The 16,385-nt window shown below is 38.1% G+C and overlaps 1 protein-coding gene across 1 annotated transcript; it reads left to right on the top strand.

Moving 5' to 3' along the window:
- Window positions 1-1,493: 1,493 nt before the first annotated feature.
- Window positions 1,494-10,931, top strand: LOC122070296. The gene is made up of 3 exons (XM_042634420.1): window positions 1,494-2,336; window positions 9,285-9,371; window positions 9,507-10,931. The coding sequence occupies exons 1-3, from the start codon at window positions 2,022-2,024 to the stop codon at window positions 10,695-10,697; spliced, it is 1,593 nt and encodes a 530-aa protein (XP_042490354.1). The 5' UTR covers window positions 1,494-2,021; the 3' UTR covers window positions 10,698-10,931.
- The last annotated feature ends 5,454 nt before the right edge of the window (window positions 10,932-16,385 follow it).

Here is a 16,385-nt window from a genome sequence, read left to right on the forward strand (position 1 = left end):
CAACACAACACTAGCATTCTCTTACTCTCCTCCTCATATGAAATGACCACTTAGACTTTCATCTTGTTTCTTATGACCTCCTTATGCCATTTGCTCCCCCATTGGCCCGAGCAATAGCCATAGTACCACACAATCACTATTTTCTTGCCCTTTATATATTTATTAGAAATAACTTTTCCCAAGGTGTCAAAGTAATGTTTGCCGTAAGGGTTTCAATTTCAAATCAAAATTGAATCCGAAATTGAGTCGAACCAAATTTATTCGGTTCAAATTCGGTTTGAGTATGTGAGTATGCTCCTCGATTCGGCTCGATTCGACTTGATTTTGATTTAGGGTGTAAGAACCGTCAATTCAAACCGAAATTGAACCAAATTGTTCCTAAAACCAAAAAAAAATGAAAAAACCCTAATATCATTAAGAGAGATTTTTTAGGTGGTTAAGTGTTTTTTGCAATTTATCATCACATATTTACATGCTAAGACAATTTTAGAGTTAACAATGACCATAAGGCCCACAATTTGATCCCATTATGGTCTTTAGTCTATCACAGTCATGGTCCAAAAGTGGAACTGTTTTCATAACCGAATTAAAACCGAGATAAAAAAATCGAATTAAAACTGCATATCAAAACTGAATTAGAACCAAAACCAAACCGAGCCAAATTGAATTGGCTTAAGTATCTAAATACGGAACCGAGTTGGTTCTTGATTCAGTTTTGGTCCACCTTATCATCACTAGAAACTGAATGAAAACCAAACTAAATAACTGAAACCGAGCCGATTGGCACCTTTAGTTTGTCCTTCCACATGAATTTAATTTATATATTTCTTTTATCTACCTCCTTGACCATGTGGGCCCATGTGAATAGTATCATTCCTTGTGGCAATTTACCCCGACCGATGGTATGAGGAACCTTCTCCCATTTTCATTTTATGGATAAATGAAAATATTTAATATATCTAATAAATGGTAAATTCTTGACTCATCATCATTTATAATTAGTCCTGAATTGGAGAAAAGACTAGTTTCATAACTCTTTTAGGGCCCGTTTGATAATGTTTCAAGAAACGGAACAAAAAGTGTTTGATAAAATTGTATCGTTTCACTTGTTTTCAGAAATAGTAATAAAAATTTCTACTTATTTATGGTTCAATAAACGATCCAGGTGAAACAAGTAGACATCGTTTCTAAAAACGTCTTGTGGCCATTCTTTCGCTGATTGCTATTGACTTCCAGAAACATGACTTATCAAATACCTTCAACTCTATTTCTGTTTCTAGAAACAAAAATTTTTGTTTCTGTCGTTTCTTGAAACGTTATCAAACGACCCTTAATTTTTGTTGATATAATTACCAAACATCCATGCCCTTACCTGATTCTTAAGCCCAAACCTAATTAAAAGGTGGGACCAAAATTGGAAGGGCCCAGCCCAAACACCGTCAACGCAATCACAGACTTGGCAGTCTCTCTCCCAGTTTTCGCAGTAACGAAGAACGCAGAGAGCCGTGCATTTTGTTTTCTTTTCTCCTTGTCTCCTTTTCTCCTTTTCTTTTTGTTATTACGAGAAAAGATTTTTTGTTTATCAGGATTAGGGATTTCCCTAACAAGGAAAAAGGAAATGGATATCTATTATTAATCGGATTCTTCAAGGCACTCTATATTTTTCTCCTTGTTCTTCTTCTGCTCTTGTTTTTCCGCCGAACCTATCTTCCCTGAAATGCAACCTCTCTTGGAGGTTCTGGACTTGTTTCATTCTCACCCGATATCCTTTTATCCTTCGCAAGTATCATCAGTATCTCTTTCAAAGCGAAGCCCTGATATTGATGTTGAGAATAGTTTTGCTGTTCGAAAGCATCAGAAGCCGAAAATCAAGTGGCTTTTTGGAGAAAATATTGAATCTCTGTAACCTCATCGTGTTCTATTGAAGGAGGGTTTATTACGCAGAATCCTTTATTTGTTCTGGGTATCCATGAAAGGAAATCCAGTTTTTCGCCGACCCTTTTTTGCTTTTTAGAGTTATTATGGATCCTAATTCAGAAATCCATGAAATTAGCTCTGACGAAGACGGTACATGGGACGAAGGCAGTGACGATAATCTCGATTGGATTTCGGAACTGCTTGATCCCGATGGCGGTGAAACAGAAGATTCTGACGATGTGGTGTTTATGGGCGAGATTCAGATTTCTAAGCCTACGGACAGAGTGAAACCGGTCTCTGGGGATGTTTTTGATGATGATTGCACTATTTTGGAGACCGACCCTGATAATCCAGTTGCAGTTGAAAATGACTCAGCAGATGGATCGGATGAGTTGCTTATTGTCGGTGAAAAGGGACAGGTATCGCGTTATGTATTTCTGAGTTTCTTCATTATTAGTCGATTGCACTGTACTTGAGTTCAGTCTATAGCATGATTTAAGCCTTTTGTTTTCTTAAAAAAAAGTATTTTCTTGTGCTGTTGTTACTGCGTCTTTTGAATGGGTTCTGAATTTGTAATCAACTTTAGTTTCGGATACAGTGGAAAATGTGTGATTTTTTTTTTTTTTTGGGGGGGGGGGGTGTTGTGGGAGAGGGGTTGGGATGGGATGCAATTGTGTAATTTTAAACCTGGTCCAACTCAGAGGGCTCCAACCCTTTTTTTCTACGCGCAACCCTCTTGCTCTCAGGTTTTTTATTTGTTTTAAATTGCAGGACATTGTGACTTCTGGTTCCCAGTACTCTTGTTTATTTCTCATGCTACCTGGGTCCTCCCTTTTAAAGGAGAAGTGTGATAGTTCATATGGCTTATGTTCAGTGTAAGATGGTTTCAATTTGATTCACATTTTTTGTGTGTGTGAGAGAGGTTGGTGTCTTGTGTTTGATCTGAACTTTGTGAGATATTTATGTTTCACATTGTTAATTGGAACCTGCAAAACGGGCTCGGGTGGATCCTTAAGTTAGTGTGTTTGCAGCTTGGAAGCAACTTTTGATATCTCACATTCTTTTCTTCCCTGTTATAAGCTGCCTCCATATGTTCTCCATTCTCCCTCTCCTTCCCTTTTTAAAGAAAAAACAATGAAAAAAGTAACAGTGAGAGCCCAATGTAAGTGATTGATTCTGTGCATTTCAGCTATGAACAAAGAATCCTTACCACAAAAAAGCTATGAACAAAGAATAACCTAATCGGAGTAATTTTCCAAACAGAATGATGTTTACAATTTAGTTTCTTAAGGAGGAGACTAGACTGTTGGTATGCCCAAGAAGTTCAATAAATTCTTAATGACAAGTTCAGGAAGTAAGCAGCATGATTATGTCCCTGTCTGGCCCGGGTACAAGATAGAGAGGTATCATTGGCAACAAAGTATTTCACTGAGAAACCACCAATATCACACCACTTTATTCATTGGACTGGAGCTAGTGAGCTGTGGCCTGGATTTCTCAAACTTCTAAATTTGTTACTTTTTTCCTCAAGTCAATTGATGAAATTGAGACTTAGTTATGCAGTTGCATCAGACTATTATCCCTTATGGAGGGTTAGACATAAGCTTGTGAGGCCCACAAGGTGCTGGTGTTAGTCCAATTGGCTGAAAACAAGCATTGGGCAGTTATATTATAGGTTGAGCCTTTCATTTTTTTGGCTTTCAATGTAATGGACCTAATTTATAAGCCCATAAAGTGGGGAAGTGATGCAGATCAGAGGTACTCTATGAAGTACCAACATAGGAGGAGAGCTAGGGCCATAACTTATGGTTCAGGTTCTGGTTCAGACCTGTTTCTGGTTCCATTATAAACCATAATTGGTCCATCGCCTTCGTGGGTCACTCTTAGGGGTCCATCTCTCTTTTTCCTGTCATATTTATTACTTGTAATGGCTGGAACAGGATTTATTAATTCCACCAAAATGGGAGTCTATTTAGTCTTTATTTTAGTGAAGTCCTTGTCTGAAGAGGATTCCTCCTATTAACCTGTATATGGAAGAATTTTTATTCTGTTTTGTCTTTTATTTTTCTAATTGGTTAACACTTGTTTCCTATTGGTTGAAAGGCATTCCTAAGGCCAGTATGAATCAGGAATACTAGAGTCTATTTAAGCAACTGTAAGGCTCCCCAGGCCCCATGTTGAATGCAATTGGCTTCCTTGCCTTATAATTCTTTGGTGATTCAGATTAAGTTTCTCTGGTGATTCAGTAGGTTGATTGGTGGTGTTTCCGAAGTCATATCCTCCTTTCCTATCTTCTATATTTTCTGGTATTCGGTTCACAGATCAGTTCTTTGTACATTTGCTGTTCTGGTTTCTATTTTTAAATCTCAGTTTTGATCTATAAGCTGTTGTTTCTGTTATTTCTTTGTTGATGAGTCTTTCTATTAAATCATAATCTGATTCATATATTTGAATCAGCTCTGTACAGCAACTAGGTTCTGCTCTAGTTGAGTTTCCTTGCTCAACTAGGACTCTTAAGTTTAATCTACCCATGACAAAAAATATTAACCAGAAGTAGAGAATAGGATTTAGAATTTGGCCTATTGTGGTCTAGTCACACAATATTACTGTATTATAAAACCTACCAAGAGTAGGAAACCTACTAAGAGTCTAATTACAAATAAAGACAAAGACAACTTAAAGTAACTAGCAATGACTCAATGACTTAAAGCATGACAGTAACTTTCAACATCAAACACTCCCTCTCGCGGTACAACTAAGACTCCCTCACAGTCATGGTTCTAAACAAATTTATGTTGAAATTTTTGAAACCTAGTGGAAACCATGTATTTTTTTTCCTGGGCTATTGCTAGGAATTTGGGCCGAAATTTCCATGATTTGAGCTGAAATGTCCAAAATTTCCCATATACCTGGTTTCGTCTGGGGTTGGGTCGAAACAACTGAAATGTGAAAAATTTCGATCGAAATTTCCGAGATTTAAAACTATGCTCACAGTACAATATTAACACTCTACCCCTCAAGCTGGAGCATATATTTCTTAAGCTCTAGCTAGCAATGCCCAACTTGAACAAATAACCATATGTAGAAGCCAATAGTCAGCAATACCACCTTCCAATTGCAATACAACCATAAGCACATCAGCCATCAGCACAGCAGTGGAGAAAAATCTTAGTGTCGAACAAATCCAAACAAAAATGAGCAAAATAAGCGGCAGAGAACACCAACTACAAGCCAAATATCGTAGTTGCAACAAGTGGAGCTGTAAAAATCCTAGAATGGGTGCTCCTAAATAGTTGTAGCCATTGTGTAGCATATTGAGCATATACAAAGCACATTAGGGCATTGTTCCATGGATGTAGACATATTGTTGAACCACGTAAAAATCCTTTGTTGTGGGTGGTTGCTTATGGATTATATGTGTGGATATATGGAGTGCTTTTTTTGTAGGATGGGTGTGCACCCTGGGTAGAACTTGCCACATGGTTGTGAATACCTGTGGTTGAGAGGCAAGGTGTGTCACACGACTATGTGTAGCCAGTTGCTTGCTTAAAAATAATAATGGAGAGTTAGGCTTTGGGAAGTATGATTTTTGTGAGCCAAGGTAGACCTTCAGTGATAGTTGGGAACCCAAAAAAAAAATTTAAAAGAATCATTGATTCACCCCTCTTAGTGATGACGAAAGTCAACACTGATCATTCTGAGAATTTGATATCTTGTTCTATATTAAAACAGTATTTGACTATAATCTTAGTCATATCTGAGATTTTAATTCTTCTTTATTGTGTTATCTTTAAATTTGGTATAGTTTCCATGTCTGTGATTTGGATTGTTGCTGGTCTTCTAAAACCTAGTGTCAGGTGGATTTAAATCACATTAGTACATGGGATTAGTAGTGTTTGAGTTAGTTTAGGATGCTTAATAGTTTTTAGGAGTTTTATTTTGGGTGTATTTAATTAAATTTTGTATAAGAGAGTGATTAAGAGTTCTTTTCTGGGAGTTTAGGAAATTTAAAAAGAAAATGCCAGATGATTGGAGGAGAAGTATTGTAGTCCTGATTTATAAGAACAAAGGTGCTATCCAGGACTGCAATAACTAGAGAAAGCCTATGATAGAGTATCCAAAGAATTCATTTGGCATGTCCTATGAGAGAAAAGAGGCTCCAATATCTTGGTGGATATAATTAAGGACATGTATGGGGGAATGGTGACGAGCTTCAAAATGTCAATCTCAAAGTAGTGAATTCCTAATTACAATTGGATTATATCAAGAATCTTCCCTATGCCCTTACATGTTTGCGCTCATTATGGGGGGTTAACGAAACACATCTAAGATCAGGTACCGTGGTGTATGTTATTCGCTCATGATATTGTACTGATAGATGAGACCGTGGAAGGGATTAACACTAAATTGGAACTTTGGTGATCAAGCTTAGAATCAAGAGGTTTTATGATAAGTAGAACAACGACAGAGTATATGATGTGTCCCTTTGGAGATCAAGTTTATAATCAAGAGGTTTTATGATAAGTAGAACAAAGACAGAGTATATGATGGGTCCCTTTAGTCAAGCTAGGAGGGGTGATGAGGTTGTGAATCTGGCTGACCGGGATCTACCATCGAGAGTATATTTTAAATACTTGGGGTTAATCATTAGCAAAGAAGGGGATATAGCAGATGATGTGTTGGGCATGTTATGTGACAAATGTATATCGGTTAAACTTAAGGGAAAATTCCACAGGATAGCAATACGACCAGCTATGACCAATGGGGCAGAGTGTTGGGCAGTCAAGAAGAGTATTTTGATTTTTGAATAAGCTGGGGGTAGCAGAGATGAGTATGTTATGTGGGATGTGCGGCAAGACTAGGAGAGATATAGTAAAGAATGATTGTATTAGAAATAAAGTGGGGGTCTCTCCGATTCAGGACAACCTCTGCAAGAGCCGGTTTAGGTGGTATGGTTATGTGCAATGGCGACCTATAGATGCCCCAGCCTGGAAAAACAACCAGATTCATATAAAGGGTTCTAGAAGAGGTACGGACAGACCTAAAATGACTATTGACGAAGTGGTAAGGAAAGATATGCAATTGGTAGGGTTGGATTCTAATATGACCGGATAGACCTATGTGGATGACAAAGACCCGCTTAGCCGACCCCTTGTAGGGGATGTTCCTGAGATATTGTTCTATTTTTACTGCTAAAAGATATCTCTTGTATTGTCTTCTACTTGTTGCAATTCGTTTATCTTATATTTTTTTTGCTTTGTTGATTATATTGGATCCATATAGCTGACCTTATTTAGTTGGGATAAGGTTATGGTTGTTGTTGTTGTTGTTGTTGTATGTATACACCCCCATGGCCACATCAATTGGTACATATTTTGAGTTTTTTAAGAGTTTTGGAGCTGTTGAGCTGTGGATACGGGATTGGTATTGTAGATATGATCTCCTACCTTCCTTCTAAATCCTTTTACCATCCAGAGATCAGGTGTGATCTTTCCTCCCTCTTCTTCTCTGTTTTCTTATTCTCTATCGTCTTCTTCTAGCTCCTGTAATTTCTTATTTGGTTTCTTTTCTCCAAATATCATTTTTTAGTTCTGGCTATATATCTGCTGAAACTAAACTTCTTGCAAATTGAAGATCTGCAATACTTAGATTTGATCCCAGATCTGTTCCATAGGTCTGATCCCATTTTCAAGATTTCTAGATCAATGTATTGTTTAAATTCTGTCCATAACCTAATTCTATCGGCTTCTATATTATTGATCCTGGTTGTAGATCTTGCTTCTAGAATCCTTCTAGAACCTGAACTGCATTACTTAAAGAGTGTTTGTGCTTTGGAGCTCTAGAAAGTTGGGCAAGTCTTTTGCTTGTTATTTGCTCCTCTGTTCTGTCTTGAGCACAAGATGTATTTTATTGAGAAGCCGCTATCCCACACATCGCTTGTAGCTAGGGAGCCATGGCCCAGATTTTTTTCAGAACTTCTCAATTTGTCATTTTTTTATCAAGTCAATTGATGGTTTAAGACTTGGTGCTTGTTCTTTGAAACTTGATCAAGTTAGAAAAGATTATTTTGCTTGTTATTTGATCCGTCGTCTTTGGAAAAGTGATATTTTGTAGTCGGATTGGCATCAAGGAGACAAGGACTCCAATGCAACTGGCCCTTTGCTTGAAAGTTTCAAACCGGTATTTTTCGCCAGTCCTATAAACTGAAGCAGATTGTTTCTTTCATTTAATGGGCAATGGAAAAAGGAAGCTACCAGATGTCTTACTCATTATCCATAATCTGTATATTTTGTATGGTCACATGTTTAGAAGTTCTACTAGTCACAAGGGGGTGACTTGCTAGGGACAAGCTTCTTGAGTGTTTGCAATCTTCTTTTAATCCACATTATTTTCTTATAATCCTCCACTTTATTGATTTATAATAAATGAAATAATAAACGTTTTTGAACTACATTTGAAAACAATTGATATTCTCTTGTGCTCCGAGAATCCAAGTTTGGCTTTGAAGAACACACTGATTATCTGGATATTTGTTCTTTTTGCCGTTGGTGCCTTGTCATTCTAGCACCATGCTTGCCAAGGCATCGCCTAAGCATTTAGGCTCTTTCTTAAGTCCAACTTGAAAGCCTTGTTGACACTTCATGAGTTTACATTGATTTATGTTTACTGCTTTGTTTTTTTGATGAATATGCTTATATTATATCCTTTGCTTTGTTTATTATATGCTGGTTTTCTCATATTTAGGCCATTACTAGCATAATTGTATCATATTGCATTGATATGACTATGTGACTTATGTTGCATATAAACATAAGGGCAAGAGATCGCTGCCTGGTCGCATGGCCCCTGCACCAGTGTTTTTTTTTTGGGGGGGGGGCAATGGCAATGAGAGTGTGCATAGGGCATCAACATGCATGGAATTTCATATTTCATGGGGGGCGGGGCGGTAATTTTGCGTGCTCCTGTGTCTTGGGCGTCGGAGCCACGAAACCAGGAAATGTTCTTTTTCTCAGAACATAATTATGTAAAATTATTATTGCTATATTACATATAGTCATTAATGCATGCCTAGGCGGGTGCCTTGTTGCCTAAGTACCCATCCAACGCTTTGGGCCGCTTAGTCACCTTGAAAACTATTGTCTAGCACAGTTCCAGAATATTTTTGAGTGTTGCAATGTACTGTTTTAAGCATTTCTTTATGTGCAATTTTTTCCCTGTTTTACATAAAAAAATAAAGGTGTTGTCCTTGTTTTGACATTTTAAAACTTCTGCAGCTATTACCATTTGAATGATCATGTACTCTCTCTCTCTCTCTCTTATCAAGTTGTGCCAACTCTACTTCTCAAAAAAAAAATTTTTTTTGGCAGCTAGCGTGCAGAGACTTCCCTCACCCACGACACCTGTGTGCTAAATTCCCCTTCAGCTCGACTCCACATGACAAGTACTGTGACCTGGTATGATCTTTCATTCATTGAGGTGAAACAGTGACCTTTACTTAACAATGCCCTTTCATATCTCAAGTCTTAACTGTAACTTTCAAACATAATATTATTTCCAGTTTTTGATTTGTTACACTCCTAGAAATGCAGTGCCACTGTTACGTCTGTGACTCGCATGCACCATGCAGTGACTGGGGCACTGGTGTTTGTACTACCGACCATTGTCATTCCAACGATAAAGAGGAGGAATGGAAGTTACAGAGGAAATTTTTCAAGCAAGGCAAATTACCATCAACACCAGGCCAGAAGCTTCCTAATAATACTCTTCCAATGATGCCTGCCTTGCCCAACCAAACTCCAGCATTCAATCTGTTGCAACTCCCCAACAGTGGTTCTGTAACGCATTCTGTCTATTCACCCTCTCTCTCTGCTTGCTCCTTGACGACCAGTTTTGGTGTGCCTAGTATCATAGGCCACAGAAGTAATCAGTGTCCAGGACTAACCCTAAACAGAAACAGATGCCCACAGAATTTAAGCAGATCGTCGTTGATGCCTGGTACACATAACCTCATTCGAAGAGAGAGAAACGAGATTGTTGGTGCTTTGGGACCTCAATTCACTACACAGCGGTTTAAAAGGGTGGGGTCTGTGCCAACCGTTTTCCCAATGGACCAACATGGATATGGTTCATCTAATAGCAGAAATTCATACAAATCACATCCACTGAAGAACCAACATCCATTGGTTTTGCTAAATCACGATATTAATGTGAGCTGGCAGGACATTCTTGCAGGAAGTGATCCGAACTTTGGTTCCTGCGAGAGTAACTCCCAGCCAAATACTGGCAGCAACTTCACAGAATTTCAGTTATATACTACTGCTCAAACCCATGTATATGGTCAGCACATTCCTCAATCAGTTGGGGACCAAAATTTGGACCAACATGAGAATCCAGCTCCAGTTGCTGTAAATCCTAGTGTGCTGGACTTCAACTCAGTTTGGATGGATGGTTCAACCCAGGGTGCTAAACATTCCACATCAGAAGCTTCCCAAATTCAAGGTGTACAACCAATATCTGACCTGCTAAATGACCAAAGTTTTTACCAGAATGAAAGTCTGCCGGTTAGTGCTTCCAATCCCCATTATACTGGGATCCCAAATCCAGGTTCATCGGATTTGGAAAACTGGCGTAGTTCTCTGGACTATGATGAGTCCGATTCAGGGATTGCAAAAGATTCCATGCCATGTGAACTGGATTTTGTGCCTCTCCCGCCCAGCCCTGTAGAGCCAGCCATGCTTTATTATGATATGGAAAGCTCTTGGAATCTTGCACATGTCTAGCAAATTCATCAGATTTTTATTGCTAGTTTGGGAATCAGGTAAGGAGCCTAACCTTTTTTTTTTGGGTGAATAGCCAACCTTATTTTCACTATCAGGAATTTTAGGTTCGGTTGTTTTAGAAGCTGAGGGGGCAGGTCTAACCTGATCACCTTGACAATTCAATATAGTTTGTACTTTGTACAGGATTTGGTGGTCTTGCAATGAGTATAATTGTTATAAACTTAGTACTTAAAATCTGTGATTTCATCATGTTAAAGATAACAGTGAAAGCGGATAAATGTTAAAAGTTCTGGTGTATGGAAACAGGAATTGTTAAAGTTCAGGGTGTATAGCTATAGAGCAGACAGAGGCCATGCCCCTTCCATTAAAGGAAACTTTGAATGGTTAAAAGTTGTATGGTGTATGGCAATAGAACAGAGTGGGCATTTCCATTGCATTATAAGTACTGCCTGCGTACTGAATGCCCGAGGATCCAATCTGATGATGTTTTTTGAGATTCCATTTGATGTTAACATCCTAGGAAAAAGATTTGAGCAGGTAGAGGGCTGTGGATCGAATGAGTCCTTGAAGATTCTGATCCGATTTCGGTCTCAATAACCCTAGAAATGGCCCTCAGATCAGAATATACACCGAAAGGGGATGTCTTATGGCGTAAGGTGAAGATAGGAAAGACTCACCGAAAGAGGTGGGTGTTGTATGGCACATGGTGAAGGCGGGAGGGACTCACCGAAAGAGGGCAGTGTCTTATGACGCTAGGTGAAGATAGGAGAGTCAAACCTGTGATAACCTCTTGGGAGCGCGTTCTACCGACAAGTCACCAACCAATTGAGCAAGCAATTGTCTTAAGAGTTGAGACTTGAGAAAGCCTTGTCTACTAATTATTTTTTTTCCCTGAAGAAAGAAAAATCAATTTAAGGAGGTGACTTAATACATCTTGCTGAGGACCAGAGTTTCGAATTTTGGTTTTCTTGTGCATAACTAGGTAAGCAATTTGCGTAAATAGGAACACCAGATCTCAGATAATATGCACATGCTATATTTTTTTTATTTTTTATTCTCTAACCTTTTTGCTAACCTAGAGCACTTGACCTGAATGTTACACATTAATGTTCACGAGGAGCTTGGCTTTATCAGCATGTATCTAGACATTGGTTATGATATGAACAAATAAAAAAAATCTCCTTGTTAGATTTTTTCTGTTGGGAGGGAACCCTAGTCTAGTGTTCTTTAGTACCAAGCACAAAATGGGAGAATCATGCACCAACGGCCCCTTGCTCGGGTGGCTTGCGCCATCAGATAGCAGTAGTCTGGTCCCAGTTACGAGCTACGTGTCACGCATCAACAAGTAGTTTGCTTGGGTCATGCTCTCATGCAGTTGCGGTGCTGACTAGATCCCTACATCGTGAATTTTATAGGTAAAACTTAGGCAATGTGAATGATCTTGCAATCACAGCATTTGATGTGAGGAGTAGGCTACTCGTCTCTGGAAGGGGTTTTGCCGGCTCACCCCTTTATAGTTGTAGGCCATATGGCTTATAAAAAAATTGACCCAGTTTCCCTGCATCCACTGTGAAAGAAATCCTTCGGCTGTGAATCATTATGAGGGAAGAGGTGGTTTTGACTTCATGTAGTAGAAGTGCAAAGAAATAATGACTATAGATAAGTGTACTTTTAAGGGGCATGCTTGGTCCAGCAGTAAGGTATGAATATTGCAACTTAATGTTCAAGCGATCAAAATGATCTTTTGATATTCTTGGGTTAAGGTAGTGTAGTTGTCACCTCTTGGACTTCGCACATGTGGGAGCCTCGTGCACCGAGTACGTTCTTATTTGGATAGGTATATTTTCTTTCATCTATAGAAGAATACTTACTCCTAAAAATTTATGCAACTAAGAAGCAACATTCAAGGTCGAGTACCAGAAAAAAGAATAGAACTTTATGATTTATTCTTGTTGAATCCTTTCACCCTTGAAGTTTTCACCTTGCTCCGTGGTGATACGTTAGTGTGAAAATGTTAAGGCTGTGATTGGTCGTCATCCAGAAAAACGTTTTCATTCTATGAAAAAATAAAGAGAATAAAGCATTTGGTGTCAATTTGGTGTTTTCGGTTTTTTTGGAACGAAAGGGGAAAAAGACACTAGAAACGCAAAATGATGGAGGTTTCGATCCAAATACAAAAAAAAAAAAAAAAAAAATGAACAGCTAGGGTAATTGTTCCTTAAACATGTTCACCAAACACTAACTTTTGTTTTAAAACAACATTTTTACACAGAAATTGAAAATTCTGTTTAGACATGAAATATCGTTTCTGGAACTGAATGACTACAAAACGCAGCATTAGTATATTTTTTCTAGGGACTGTATTCTCTGTCAGGGAGAATGGCTTGAGCCAGCCCTCCTTGTAGACCATGCTCCCAGACAGAAAACGTTTTCCTTTTTCCAAATAACAATGTTTGATAACCAAATCAGGGCTTACGCTAAAATTCACTCTCTATAACTGATACTTTTCCTGAACATTGTATACTTTCCCACATTCCCTTGCCAATCAAACGTTTTTTTCATATGATATTCAGGATACCAATACAGGCCCAGTATTCAATCTACGATTTGGATCCTAGGATTGGGATTCCATAAATGGTTTATATTGGGCTTGGGATTCATTGGATCAATACCAAATGCAGGATTCCAATCTTGTCATGGATGCACACCATTGGGCGAGCTATCTAGGAAAGTGAACTCAAGAGAAGCCACTCAACAGGAATGGTTAAAAGTAGCTAAGGCAATTCTCTACTTGTTTGGGGCTGAATTGTAATCAAGCGGGATAAGTGTAGGGTATTTTTTTCATATGAACACACATATTGTTATGATGAACACAGTCAATATTTCAGTGGTTTCATAGGAATTCTCGATTCGCATGCATCATTCAGAAGACTGAAGTGTGGATCATAATGGGCTCTAGGGAGGGTCAAAATATATGCAGCTTTACTCTCGGTCTGCTGGGAGTCTATTTCCCAACACCTTACTATTGCACCCTAGTCCCCAAAATTTATGGGAAAATGGTTTTTTCCTAGGGGAGTGTAGCCCTTGCACCTAGACCTGGAGGCGGGAAGTGGGGAGGGGGGAAATGACCGACCCACCCCATGAAAAGGAAAATAACTCATCTGTGGATGCTTCCTCGTTCACTCTTTTTGGCCCTCGTATACTGGTAGGAACCACACTCCCCCAATAAACACCTTCTCAAATTTTATATACAAATTAATTTCTTGGAGAACACTTCTCCATTGAAACAAATGAGGCCTTAGGACCCCTTTGGTCAGAAGTGAGTAAAATAACCAAAAAATGAAACCAATGAAGTCCACAGTGAAAGTTAAATTGTCCATGGGGTTTGTGTGTGAGAGAATATTTGAAGAATGGATGTCTATGTGTTTCAAGTTGCTCCTCTCTCTCTCTCTCACGCACACACAAGTTTTTTTTTTTTGGGGGGGGGGGGTGTGGGTGTGGGGGGAGAGATTTGGCACTGACCAGCTCCACTAATGTCACAACACAGAAATGCATTATTTAACAACTTCCAGCCACCAACATATGGGATTTTTCTTGCTGTTTAGCAATATGAATCCATTAAGAGTATCTTGTCAGAGTTAAGTTTTGTCAAACCCTCTTTGTCGGTGACAGGAAAAGAAAAAGTCATCAGGCATGGTAAAACATCAACAACTATTTCGTCTGGGTTTGGCTATTTGTCATATTTTAAATTCTCAGCTTGTGATGTAGCTTTCATGCATTCACTTGGCTTATACTATTAGCATCAATAGACAGACTCAGCTTTCTTGCTGTGATATTTCATTTCTCCTGTACTTCTTGACTTTAGTTATGCTGAGATTGATAAAGAAATAAATGTTATTTATCGTTCACAACTTGGCTCATAAATTAGGACTTTCAGGAATTAATGACTTTACATATTTGTATGGAGCTGATACCTTGCGTGTGTAACTCAAGAAGATTAGTTTTAATGAATCACCAAAGTCAAAAGACATGTTTGTTTCTCAAGATGCAATCACTAGCTTTGTCATCAATCTCAATTTTTACATATCTCTCATGTAGTTTTATACTAAAGTTTAAAGCGTGTGTGAGGTTATCAATTCTGTCATATGAAGACACCAGAGCCCACAATGAGGTATGAAAATGCAATTTGGAGAATAGATCACATATGTAATGCTGATAGATGGCTGGGAGTCACAGAATCTGTATGACAATGATTATTGTCTTCTTATGTAGAAAATGAGAATCTAAAATGATGTAGAAAAATGAAAATCGTAAAATCAAGGATTAAAGTATCGGTATCGGTCGTCGTATCGGTCAGTCAAAATTAAGATACGTATCGAAGAGTATCGTATCGTATCGAAGATACACTAAGATACGCTAAAGATACACACATAAATGGATAGGAAACATTTTTTTAAACACTTTTGCATAAAGAATTTGTTAAAAAAAGCTATTGATAACATGTATTATGCATAAACACTAAATTGAGGGTATCGTACTAAGAATTCAAGGTTTGTAGTTGTCCCATAAATATAAAATCCTTGTTCCCAACCTTGATTTCCACTTTAGTTAGAGAGAAGTATGGCTGACAACAACTTTGGAACAAAAACCCTTCAAAAAATCGTGTGTTTTCTAAAAAATTATCCATCTTGGCCATTATATGACCGATACTCACCGATACATATCGATACTCACCGATACTCACCGATACGTACCGATATATATCGATACGTATCGATACTCACCGATACGTACTGATATATATCGATACTCACCGATACGTGCCAATATATATCGATACGTACCGATCGATACATATCGATACTCACTGATACATACCAATACATACCGAAACGTATATTTTACCTCAATTTTATAATTTTCATAGTCGTATCGATGTGTATTGGTGGTGTATTGATGCATATCGGTATGTATTGTAGGATATATATAGATACGAAAGGATTTTAAAAATTTCATGTATCGTATCGATGTGTATCGTATCGGTCGGCTAAATTTAAGATACGTATCGGAGGGTATCGTATCGGTATCGGAGATACTTAAAACCATGCGTAAAATAAATAATCATACGAGATTTATGTGGTTCAATAAGATTGTCTATGTGCACACTAAATTTAGATCGGTTTCACTATTAATGGTGAATAGGGTTATATCCGTTCATCCTCACACCCCTCTTAGATTGATTTAGAGAGATTTTTTTTTTTTGGCAACTTACAGAGAAAGAACCCTTGTTACAAAATTGTTATAGAGCCCTATACATATAGTTTGCTAACATACCCAGACAACCTTAAAAAAAATTTCATCAGGGGTTGCCACCCTCAAACCCCTCCCATGGATCTGCTACTTCATTGAGGCCTTAATTAATGAAGATAAATGCACAACGTGAGCCAATTTACTTGGGCCTTGAGCCCTATCGATTTTTCAGAATCAACCTACATATGCAAGCAACGGGATACAAGACATAGAACCCCTAACAAGTGACATCAAAGTCTTGAAAGTGTAGTTTCATTGTTTTAATGATTTCAGTAATTTGCATGGACAAAATCAAATGTCTGAATTATTAAATAAATGCTTGGCAATGTACCCATGGTCATTGAAATTTGTTGTTGCATGCTCCATGTATATGTTAAT

This window comes from Macadamia integrifolia, unplaced genomic scaffold (genome assembly GCF_013358625.1).
Source record: "Macadamia integrifolia cultivar HAES 741 unplaced genomic scaffold, SCU_Mint_v3 scaffold876, whole genome shotgun sequence".
NCBI classification, from domain to species: domain Eukaryota; kingdom Viridiplantae; phylum Streptophyta; class Magnoliopsida; order Proteales; family Proteaceae; genus Macadamia; species Macadamia integrifolia.

What these genes read in the sequence shown, in the direction of transcription:
- LOC122070296 (XM_042634420.1), top strand. Translation starts at nt 2,022, where the DNA reads ATGGATCCTAATTCAGAAATCCATGAAATTAGCTCTGACGAAGACGGT. An exon ending in TTGTCGGTGAAAAGGGACAG is followed by an intron (nt 2,337 to 9,284) that starts GTATCGCGTTAT and finishes TTTTTTTGGCAG; the next exon opens with CTAGCGTGCAGAGACTTCCC. An exon ending in ATGACAAGTACTGTGACCTG is followed by an intron (nt 9,372 to 9,506) that starts GTATGATCTTTC and finishes CTAGAAATGCAG; the next exon opens with TGCCACTGTTACGTCTGTGA.